Here is a 12,650-nt window from a genome sequence, read left to right as displayed (position 1 = left end):
AAAAAAATATGAAGTAATCTTACTAGTGGGACTAGGAATTGGTGCCATCAATTTGATTGGCATACTCAGACATGACAAACAATATTAAGTAGCATAAGACTTCAAAAGAGAGGTAGAAAACAAGGCTAAAGACAGCAAGATAAAACATCTTGAAAGCGAGAACATCTTTGAAAGCTTTGATTAGTTTTATTTACATTTTGTTAAATAAAATTTACTTGTTTTTGTTATGGACAAATCCATAGTATAGATGTTTAAACTACCTGTTGTGGTGTATTTGTTTTATGTAGTTATACTTTTTGTACGAATGAATTATGCATAAATTTCAAATTTTGTTTACTGAAATTTTAATTTATATTATATTGAATTAATTTTAATTTTGAAAAGATAGAATAATAAAGCAATCTATATAAAAAAAAAAAAGTAAAATATCGAAGATGATTAAATCTCAATGTAGTTAGAGAATGAAATTAGGAATCAAAATGAAAATTAGTATCACACAATTATTATTATTTTATAAAATAATAAAAATATTAGTAATAGAAAATAATTTCTATTTATGACAAAAAAGTTTGACACAAATAGTAAGTCATTGTTATTATAGACTCTTAATAGTGACAATTAAATCATCACTATTATCTTGTATAATTGTGGCAACTTGATTTTGTCACTATCATATATAAATATTAGTGACGATATTTTCATCATTATAAATACAATTTTTTGTGACATTTACAAAATCGTCACTAATTTATTAGTGACTCATATATCAGTGACGATTGGTGACAAATTAAAATTTCGTCATAAATTACCTTTAGTGATGAATTTTTAACCTTTTAATGACGAATGTTGTCATCACAAAAAATAGTTTTTCTTGTAGTAAAGAGTGTTGGTTAGGAATCCAATCCGTGTTAATGAAGATTGTGAAGAGAAGTACTGAGTTTTTCTCCTCGAAAAAGTCCCCATTTTCCCCTTGTGGTGGTTTCATTTATATTGCTTTCATGTGATCATTACAATTTGTCATCTTGCATGATTTTTTGCAGTGGTGGTGGGCTCAACAATGTGATCAGTCACATCTTAATTAAGTTTGGCAAGCGTTTGAAGGCTGGCCTATGAAGATTTTCATAGCAAGGCGGCGTGTAGAGGCTTCGAGATATGCATGTCGTACGCAAATAAATGGATGTTTCTATTTCGATTTTAATTATAAGTAGATATTCTTTTCTTATTTATTTTGTAAAAAAAACATTTAATTATCTTATTATCATGATTAGGAGTTGCATGAGATACCAACTTGTGCTTCCTTTTAAATTGTGCCATACAATATTAATTTATTTTGGTTTTATCAAGATAATTTTGTACAATAATGGTTAATATTTGGCACAATTTTTACCCCTCTAAAGAGAGTAGAGTCTAAGCCTTTCACTTTAATTTGAATGTTGAATAAGAAAGACAAAAATGTATTAACATGTGATTAATTTATAAAGAAAGGAAAGGAAAAGGAAAAAGGAAAAGAAAAGGGGACAAAATTGGGTGTTTATAGATGGGAAGGTAATAGCCTATGCATCTAGACAACTAAAGACTCTTGAACAAAATTATCCTACCCATGACTTAGAATTAGCGGCTGTAGTCTTTGTACTTAAGATGTGGAGACATTACCTTTATGGTTCTAGATTTGAAGTGTTTAGTGATTATAAGACCCTTAAGTACTTATTTGACCAGAAGGAGCTTAATATGAGGCAAAGGAGATTGTTAGAATTCCTTAAGGATTATGATTTCAACCTTAGTTACTGTCGCAACCCGAAAATTTTTGATCTCGCGACTAATGGTTTAGACATCCTTTTAAAAATCTCATTAATTAAGGAATGTTCGGACACCAGACTAATCTTTAATTAATGATTTTGAAAAATGAGTTCATGGAGTCGCCACCAATTAATGTTTTACTCAAAACATTGGAAAAAGAAAAAGTTTTTAAAAATCTAATAATGGCCTTGATAACCAGAATTGGGTTCGAGGGTCGATTACGTGTAGGGAAGGTATTAAGCACCCCTACAACGCCCTCAATTGGTACCCTATGATGAAGTTAATGTGATAAGAATTAATAAATTAAATATTAGATCCCCTTTATTAATATTTATTAATAAATTAAATATTAGATCCCCTAAACCCTAAACCCTAATCATCAAAGATGATAGGTGAATGGTATTCCTACTCAAGGCATCTACTACAACATTAGCTTTACCTGGGTGGTAACTATAGACACCCAATTTCCTCCACATGCCCAAAAGCAATAAAATAGATGTCTATTATCAAAGAAAGGAGCTTCCGAAGAATGGAAACAACAGGACATGACATCAGAAAGCATAAAGCCCAAATAAGCTAGTTTTAGTAGCCCCAGTTACAAAAAGGGGACCTAAAACCCTAGTTTATTGGAACAGGCCGTTCCACATTACAAAAAGGCCTAAAAAACCTTAGTTTGGAACAGGTCATTCCAGCATAGGCAGCTATGTGTTAAACTCACCTTTGGAACGAGTCGTTCTGGTTTCAGAATGGGCCGTTCCAAGATATGAAATTAACACATAACGTACAGATCTAGAATGGGCCGTTTCGAATCTGGAACGGACTGTTTTGGCAACTTTTTGATGTCTATAAATAGCAGACTCGAGCATAGTTCTCAAGGCCACAAAATTTCGTCCAAGACTCCTTAGAGCTCGAAATTTCTCTCTCTCTCTCCCTCCTATTGTATTTCTTGAGTTTTGTGAGGCTTATTGTAGTGTGAAAGGTTGTCACAAAACACCTAAAAATCTCCGTATTTGAAGATTCAATAGAGCTCGTTCAAGAGGTATTTCAGTCAATCTTCTTCTCTCCCTTTTATTTCTTATCTTTGATAAACATTGTTATAATAAAAGTAATCATGTAGATATTTTAGAGTCAATTGTGTAATTTAAATTTATAACCTAGGCATGCATGTAACCAATAATGTATGGAAAAAATTCAAAATTATGATATATTAAAAATATTTACTCTTCTCAAAATGAAAACTAATTATTTTTGAAGAGGGAGTCTAATTAAAATTATTAATTATAACAACTTATATTCCCCACTTAACGTATTTAAAAAAATGTTTATTGAGATGATAAAAATGTTTGGTAAAATGTGTAATAAAGATTTGGATAGCTAAATAGACAGTTGTGGGTGATTTAAATGTTTTTTCCTCTACCATTTTTCAATCGGGCACAGGTGGGTATCAAGGTATTTGTGTATGTAAATATCTATTAATATGAAATTCATGAAGAAAAATGTTGTATTCTCTAATATCTCCACATCGAAAAATCTTCCGACTAAAGTTTAATATAATTGATTTAATATAAAAAATAATTTAATTGATATTTATTGTTTTTTAATATTTAGAGGATAATTCGACATCTACGAATCAGAGACCGTAACATTTTTTGTTAATTAAATACTTACACAAGTATAAAGAAGTTGTACTATTTTTTTTTTATAATATTTATAGACTTGTACAAGATTGAAATATTTTATATTATTGATTTTTGCTTTGACTTAATGGATTAAAGTATTTTAGGCTTCAATACTGGAATATTGGCTAATTAAATAAAATCTAATTGTTTTTGAAGGAAAAAGTACATAATATCGAATTTATAATTATTTTTATAAACACGGTTACCGACATGACATTTAGATATTAGGTTCATTTGTTTAAATTTTTTTAATAAAATAAATAAATAAATATATATATATATATATATATATATATATATATATTATTTTTAGACGTATTTGTTTAAACTATTTTTTTTAAATAAGTATTTTCTTTTGCCGTCTTAAAGAAACACTATTATCAACTTAAATAATCATTTTTAAAAAATAGTTTTATAAATATTTTTAAGATTTTAAAAAAACTGACCCATTAGTAAGTATCCATTTAAGTTGGTTAAGAGTATTATAAGAGTTTTAGTGTTTGTAATTCGTGTCTAACTTAATCCAAAAATTATTGAATATCCGATGTAATTTCTAATAGTAGTGATCTTAAACAAAAGGAAAAATATATGTTAAGGAATTAAAATTATAATTTATTACTCTTTATTAAACTATTTTATTTTCTTGAAAAGTATTTAATATAATTAGTTTTAAAAGTATTAAAAAGCTTATTATTAGTTTTTTATTCATTGACATGTACTCTAAAAACATAAGATCAAAAACTGTATATTTTTTTATTCAAATATTTCTGTCATTTTTTTAGGCCATTCTCTATCAAATTCTTAAATTCAAAGTCATGCGCAGTTTGTCAAAGTAATCAAATTAAACACTAAACGTCATACACCAATAATGATGGATTTGTGTTTTATTACATAATTATATAAATATAAATCTTCTTCTTTCTCTCTCAAAGTCTGAATTTAACTTTATAAAGGGCATAATTATTATATTTTTATCTGTTTTTCTTAAACAATGATGTAAGGTTTGAGAATTATACTTATTCCTTTGACTACTTAAGCTTAGACCATGAATGAAGACATAAAGATTTAATTAAGTATTCAAATGAACCTGAACCGATATGAAGTGTAGCCTCATTTCACGGTTTGGATTTAGATTGTCATACGTTTTGTTTCGGTCAAATCTTGATGAGATCCTAATTAGAGTATGTTGAATAGTTCTTAGGGTATCTTCACTAAATAGTTGTTAGAAGAGTTCCTTATTTACTTTTATTTTATTCAATATACCACTTATATATATGGAAGCACTTCACCGGGTATTTTACTCTATCAATGGTGATAGTGATTAAAATGAGTTTCTTATTCTTTTATATTAAAAATATAATGAAACAAGTTTCTTTTTCAAAACTCTCATTGTTTACCTTCCCAAATCTTTCTTTTCAAAATCCCTCATAAGAATCACTTAATATATAAAGACACAATAATTAACTATAAAGTAAGAAGTCTAAAACAACAAAAGGATACACATTTTTTAATGTTTCAACATTAAATAATGATTAAATTTTTTCTAATGTATTTTTCATACCGAAACATTTAACACCCATATATTGATTCTAAGATCATTGAATCTATCAAATAAGATTTCTCTCTAATTCTATCTCACCTAGCATCATTTTCAAACAAGTCAATTAATTGCTTTCGATTTTGATGCATAATAATAATGTACTCATTTATTTTATATATTATTTTTACATGTTCACATCATTTCTTATCTAATTTTTATTTTCTAATAATGTTATTTCAAATATATATATATATATATATATATATATATATATAATATTCCTATTAATAATGAAATGACTATAATTTTCTTTTTTATTTTTTTTCCCTTTGATGTGGACTGTTTTAACTTTTCTCTGTGAACTTTCAACATTTTAATTGTCAATTTTATCTTGTATTATCAAAATCTATGCACTTAATTCTTGCTTTGCACTTGTTGGATAGAAGAAATAAAAATACGAACTAATCTCGCTTTCCCTTATGAATATATTTAAGGTGGATTAATTTATATTCCATTTTTGCAATTTTTTTTTTGTATATTTCAATTACAGTGTATAATAGCAAAAAATTCCATTTCAATTTTGCACTAGGGTATATTTTCATTTTTTAGGAACTTTTTATAGAAAAATGTAATTAGGAAAAAAATTAATATATTTAAAAAAAAAAATCAGGACAAGTTTGATTGAAAAGTAGATAAATTAATTACTTGATTTATTAAGTTTTGTTTTCTAATAAGGAAATAAATTAATTAGTCATATGATTTTGTCATTAGTAATATTTCTATCATTTATATATATACCCGTCATTCTGTTAAAAAAAAGTGTCATTATCTTATTTTTAATTATTGGAAAGATAAAGTTTATTAAGTTTATCAATTTAAATTTTTAATTATTATGTTTAGTATAATAGTTATTAGTTTATTAGTTATATTTATTCTGTCCGAAATTTATTATAATTAATTCTTTTAAATTTTTTAGTTTGTTGAGATTTATTTAGCATAAATAAATAAAATTTGAGGAATGTACAAGATGAACTTGTAGAATTAAGAAGAAATAGATAAGTACATTTGGTAAAAATAAATAGAGAAAAATATCGATCGATTATGAATTTGTTACTATATATTATTCATTTTGTTGAATTTTGTTAAAATATGATTATTAATAAATCAGACTCATATTCTTGAATTTTTTAAAGTTTAATTTTAAGTAATTACTCAATATCAAAGAGTTGACTCAGAAAAGATATATAAATAAAAAATAAGTCAATCATTACATATATAAATGATTCTAAAAGACTGTAAGTTGAAAATAAACTAAATATCATGCATAAAAATGATTCAAAAAGATGTATATGTTGAAAATAAATTGATCATCACGTATAAATACTTGGAAAGATGTATAAGTTAAAAATAAATTTGACCATCATACATAAAGGCGATTTGAAATCCTAGCCAAAATCAAGTTCAAGTCAACATTTCAACAAGATGAAAATTAACACAATACAAAAATAACATCAAATGACTTTTGCCTAAGTCACTCATCTTCCACGGTTCTACAAGTTTCACCATTCACAATTTTTTAAAATAACCAACGCCCAAAATGTCAATCCCTTTGTGTAGAACCTTCACTTACTCAATTGCAAGTGGATCATCTTGGTACAAGGCTGAGGTCTCCTACCCGAGAGCGTGATTTGACTTAACCTTTACGCATTTCTTATTTGAGGTTGGTAAGAAGTGGACCATTCGATCGAGGTCTCTTGCCCAAGAACATTATTTGTCTTAGTCTCTACATACTTTGTGTAAATTTCATAAATGGGTCTGACCCTCTTTTAACTTTCCTAGTGGAGTCATCATTTATCGAAACTCGAAAAATTATGACCTTGCCAACAAATGGTTTGGACCTTTGATTTGAAAATTTCATCAGCTTTGGATTGTCTAAAGATCGGACTAATCCTCCATCTGGTGGTTTTGAAAAGACTTTGAAGGAATTGCTACCTATATTTTACACAAAATATTAGAAAAAGAAAATGTTTTCAAAAAGTCAACTTTGGCCTTCATAACCAGAGTGAGGTTCAGGGATTGATTACGAAGATATTAAGCATCCTACATTACCCAAATTCAGTACCCTATGACAAATTTAGTGTAATAATGACATAATTAAGTTTCTACCCCTTTTATTTAAACATACAACAGTTTATATCTACATTATCCTAGTCTACAACATACACATCACTTTCATTATCTATATGGTGCCTATTTTATGCATACAAGAAAAGCGATAAACAAAGCAGTAAATAAAAGAGAAGAATTGGGAACCTTCGAAGCAAGCTTTTTATAAATCTTCGCAAATTTGTATAAAGACGCTTTTTGGCAGCCTCTTCGCTTTACAGGGACGCTTTTTTGCGCCTTAGTTTTACATATAATTAGGTTAAGTGGAATGGTTGTGCAGAGCCATATGTGTTATAAAAGGGGAACGATCGTTTCGTCTCTAGGAACGACCATTCTAAACCTAGGGTTAGGGTTTTGACCCTTTTTTTGTGCAGAAATGCCTCTTGAACCTCTCGTGCTCTATCTTGGCCCATTTCTGTACTTTCCTTGGCCCTCAAGGGTTGCTCTTCATGTTTTAGAAGTCTCTTGATCCTTGTAGGAAAAGTCCGGAAAAAACCTGATGTTTACAAGGTCAAGGTCTCCTACTCGAGAGTGTAATTTGGCTTAACCTTTATGCATTTCTTGTTTGAGGTTGGTAAGTAGTGAACCAATCTATCGAGGTTTTTTGTTTAAGGGCCTGATTGACTTAGCCTCTACACACTTCGTACTTGAGGCTAGTAGGAAAGTTGACGAACTTATTGTCTAGCATTGTATAAAGCAAGGATCCTATGGTAATAAAGAGGACACACATTTTTTTTTAATGCTTGAGCCTTTGACGATGGCTAGTTCTTTTCTATTGTGTTTTCCATACTAGAACAACTTGTATGGGAACCACCCTCTTTCTAATGAGCTCCTTCCTTCTTTTTGACGAGTGTTAGCCTTTTGTCTTCTTTCCTTTAGGCTTCTTGATCTCTTTGGGTTTGGGTTTCCATGTTCAAGCCTTTCTATTGATTCATGCATGTGACAGTGTTTTTTTTTTCTTTGAAGTTGTCAGATTCTAAGATTGAATAAAACTTTCATTTTAGGTCTGAAAATTGAAAAAGATATAATTCTGAAATTGGATTTGGTTCTATTGTTTTTACTGTTGATTTTCTTTTTGCCATCTTTTCTCTTGAATCTAAGTTGAAATTTTCATTTTTAGTTGTTAGGAATTTCTTAAGCAGCCGTGCTTGGATAAGCAACACCATGTCATTAGCTCCTATAATGAACTACGTTAAGCACATTTTTCAACTTTAAGAAACTTAAATAAGCAATCGCGTTATAGATGATCTAAGTTTCTAACTTTGTTTTTGGTTTGAAATACTCCAACCTAAAGCCAGCTAACGATATAGAGTCGCGAAACGTGTTCTGTTCCCGCCAGGTTACACATATATTCTTCCATGGTTACAATTAATGTAAGTTCCAAGTAGTACCTATCTACCTCAAATATCAAGAATAATCCATCTTTGAGGCAAACACAGCCTTAATTTATTTCATTGATTAATATCTAACCACCATCCAAACACAAACTCGTGCATGGGCATGGGGTGAACCATCGATTCTCTCTCATTTTTGGTCAAAAGGGATAATCTTTGCCATGGGTCACAAACTAAAGTTGAAATACACGCATATCAAATTCCATGGTATCGGATGGAATAGTCCATGCTACTCCAATCAATGACTCCCAATTCCTAATTAATTGTTTCGTCTCAGAAAAGGAATTTTGTTGTTATTGTGGTAGAAAAATCAACCTCTCAAAAGCAACGTTGACCCAACGCGAAAGTAAATAAAAGAATGTTGACTATTGAAAGGAATTTAATATGTGTTCTTATCAACCTACCATTATTTTCCTGTGTAGATACAACAATAAATTTGCTAACTGGAAAAAAAAATACAAAATAATTGTCAGTGGGAACTTGACAAGCAATTTTACATTTTTTAATAAAAAAATAGAAGAAGAAAAAAAACGGACCGATTTTATCCGGCAATGCGCGGAGGGTCTCTCTCTATGGGCCCGGAATAGGACTCGTCCTTCCTCCTACTACCCAAACGAAAAAGCCCATACAATTTGCGGAACTCCCTGACGGTGTGAACGCTTTCCCTGCATATAACAGAGCCCGGTTCGTTATCCTGGGCGGTTCGGGCGGAGGCGCTGTGGGTGAGGCTGGCGTCGAGGGCGTTGGAGTGGAGCTGGAGGGCGGAGATAACGGTTTTCAAGGCCCGGGTGGGAGAATTCCGGTTGGATATCATAATCTCGCCAACCTCGGCCGGGCTGAGGCGGGCCCCGGTCTGGAAAACCTCTTGGAGCTGAGGGAAAAGCTTGTGCTCCTTTAAGCCTAAGTAACTATTGGCGAGAATCTTGAAGGTGGAGAAATCGCATAAGGGGAAGTGTATGTGCACATCAACTCTCCCAGGCCTGAGAACCGCTTGATCAATCTCCTCCTTCGTCCCGTTCATCGTGAACACCATCACGCGCTCCTCGCCGCAGCACGACACGATCCCGTCCATGAAGTTCAACACGCTCGAGAGGCTCGCCGCCTTCGACCTCGCCGCCAGGACGCGATCCAGGTCCTCGATCACGATCACCGACCTCGCCGTTGTCTGCATCAGCATCACCTTCCACTCGCCGCCGTCCGCGAACTTCGCCGCGTCCACGTCGTACACGTCGTACCCGAGGAACTTCGCCATGGCGGCCACGAAGCTCGACTTTCCGGTGCCGGGCGCGCCGTAGAGGAGGTAGCTCCGCTTCCAGACGCGGCCGAGGCGGTGGTAGTACTGCTTCGCCTTCAGAAACTGGTCCAGGTCCGACTTCACCTTGCTCTTCAGCTCCGCGTCCATCGCGACGGTGTCGAAGCTCGCCGGATGCGCGAACGGCGCCGAGCGCCACTCGCCGGCGCCGGAGTTGACGTAGAGCTTGATGTCGTTTTTCCTCCGCTGGTCGATCTCGTCGGCGACGGATAGAATGTGCTGGAAGTACTGGCGGAAGACTCTGCGCTTGTCTTTCTTCTTTATCCGGAGGAGGAGCGCTCCGGCGGCGGCGTCGTTGGTCCAGGAGAGCCTGGCGGAGAGGAAGGTGTCGTGGACGGTGTGGTCAGGGTCGAGCTGGAGGAAGATGTCGGAGGGATTGGGGCCGGAGAAGAGGTTGGTGTAGTCGGAGGAGGGGAGAGAATCGAGGTAGGTTAGGATTTTGCGGTAGAGTTGATTCTCCTGAGAGTGGTTGTTGTAGCGTGGAATTTTGAAGGATTCGTGAAGGTGGAGACGGTCTTCGAGGGAGAGGAGCCATTGATTGAGGATGACAAGTGCAGAGGTTTTGCGGAAGAAGAAGAAAAGGATGAGAGAAGAAGAAAGGAGGATGAAGAAAAGGGAAAGCATGTTGATTTGCCAAATCATGTTAATCTCTTTGCTCTTGCTGGCGATGCAACTTTGTAGTTTGTATGAGCAAGAGCTTTGAATGGGTCTCTGCCTGTGCCTGTGCCCGCAATTTTAATATAAACTAAAAACATGTGTTCTTCTTTGGTGTCTTTGATTTTCAAGGTTTTTGACTCTTGTTTCCCAGCCATACCTTACCACTGCCTGCGCACGCACATTTCTCTATTATCCTTATAAACTTTTTTTAAATCTTTTTTTTTTTTTTTTTTTATTTGCTTCGGCACTTGGGGCATACACATATACATATGACCAATGATGATGACTTCTAATCATAGGTTGCTCACATGATTTCATAAAATGCCACTTTACAGAAAATGACACACTTGCAGGTAACTTGTCTTAAATCAACCGTGGGTTGGATCTTGGATGTGTATTTATGTCACATATGTTGTTGTGTTATTGTGCCAAGTACCAACCATGCCCTTCTCAGTTCAAACATGGTTACTTCACATATAAGTCATTCATATTTCTTAAGCCTGTAATTTTGGGTTTCAAGTAAATTTTTTTAACTATGTCATTTTCTTTTTAATTTTATGAGAATATATTAAAAGGATTATGTTTGAATGCTAGATTGCATGAAAGTATAGTTTTAAATGTTAAATTACCAATTTTGCTGAAATGCACTACTGACTAACTTAATCAAAATATTATATATCAATGAGAATAAATTCTGTCGCTTTAAATTTTTATATAATTAGGTCATGTTTAAATTATGTATTAATAATGTATTATGTGTTCTGTAATAATTTTATAATTTTTTTTTACAATGATAGTAACTAACTGTGGTCAAATCTAAATATCCACTCATTTTCCAAAATCCCCGTCATCACTGCATTAATTGTCCATAATTTATTATCTGTATGATTGGAAGTTAAAATTTATATATGAAAATATATTCACAAAAATAATTTTATAAATATATGCATGATTCACAAATTTGTACATGTTAGGCATAATTAATCTCGTATTTATGAAACGAAATAGTTACAAAAATTTATTTACGTTTATCGTATGAGAATTTCACGTTAAAATATTTTTTTTTTCATGTTAACTAAGTTAAATTCTACTTTTAATTCTTCATTTGCAATTTGATTTTCTATTTTTAATTACGTAACTTTAGTTTTCTAAATTTAAAAAAGTTATAATTTTAACCCAACCGTCAAATTTGCATACTTAAAATGCATCCATACATAATCTTTAATGCGATAATTAATATGTCTCTTGGATACGATAGTGTGACCACGTGGAATACCGTATTTCCGACTTTTTATATGAACAATATTTTAAAATTTAAATGGTCACTGCATTCATATTTGACTGGGGGAGTAAAATTGAAGATTTTTTAAAATTAAAGAAATAAAAATATAATTTAATCTAATAAATAATTATATATATATGATTATGTATAAAATATAAGCTTAAATATTTCTTAATTTTTATAAGATGATAAATTTTATTTTAGTTCCTATAAAATTTGTTCTTATTTTTCATCTATTTAAAATCTAAAATCATTGTTAGTGTTCCTATAAAATTAATAAATTTTGATTTTGATTTGAGTAAAAAAATTTTTTTTATTAATTTTAACCTATCAAGAAATTGAAATCATTCTTTTTTACTTCTAATATTCATATTAAAATAGATAAGTAACATTTTAATACATTCAAAATAATCAATTAATCAACATAAGAAATAAAATATGAAACAACTGTATTAATCAGCAATTTATTCAAAATACTTGGAATCTATCAAATCACCCATATAATTATAAAATATAATTGTCCGTTTTAATTTGGTAAAGTGAGGATTATTTTGTCAACTAATTCGTTTTGAAGTGTAATGGAATTCGTTTATTTCAAGACACCTGTTGGTCCATGATGATTTGCCATCATAATTCATGAACTTGTATTGCATATACCGTAACCGATTCCTTCCTTAAACAGCTGAAGTCTAAAACATGAGGAATTGAAGATATTTCCCCATATGATAATGGTTAAATTTATTATTATTATTATTATTATTATTATTATTATTATTATTATAGATTGTTATTATATTAAGAAATTTAAAGTATAAATATAAAA

At 31.4% G+C, this 12,650-nt stretch overlaps 1 protein-coding gene across 1 annotated transcript; it reads right to left on the bottom strand.

Annotated features, from left to right (window-relative positions):
* Positions 1–8,923: 8,923 nt before the first annotated feature.
* Positions 8,924–10,783, bottom strand: LOC109812475 (AAA-ATPase At2g46620). Its single transcript, XM_020376449.3, has 2 exons — positions 9,113–10,783; positions 8,924–9,019 (listed from the first exon to the last, which is right to left on the bottom strand). The coding sequence occupies exon 1, from the start codon at positions 10,528–10,530 to the stop codon at positions 9,118–9,120; it is 1,413 nt and encodes a 470-aa protein (XP_020232038.1). The 5' UTR covers positions 10,531–10,783; the 3' UTR covers positions 8,924–9,019; positions 9,113–9,117.
* Between the last annotated feature and the right edge of the window lie 1,867 nt (positions 10,784–12,650).

Source organism: Cajanus cajan, chromosome 6 (genome assembly GCF_000230855.2).
Source record: "Cajanus cajan strain Asha chromosome 6, NIPB_CcT2T_4, whole genome shotgun sequence".
Lineage (NCBI taxonomy): Eukaryota > Viridiplantae > Streptophyta > Magnoliopsida > Fabales > Fabaceae > Cajanus > Cajanus cajan.
Note: the sequence above shows the minus strand (reverse complement) of the source record. Positions and strands in the feature narration are given on the sequence as shown.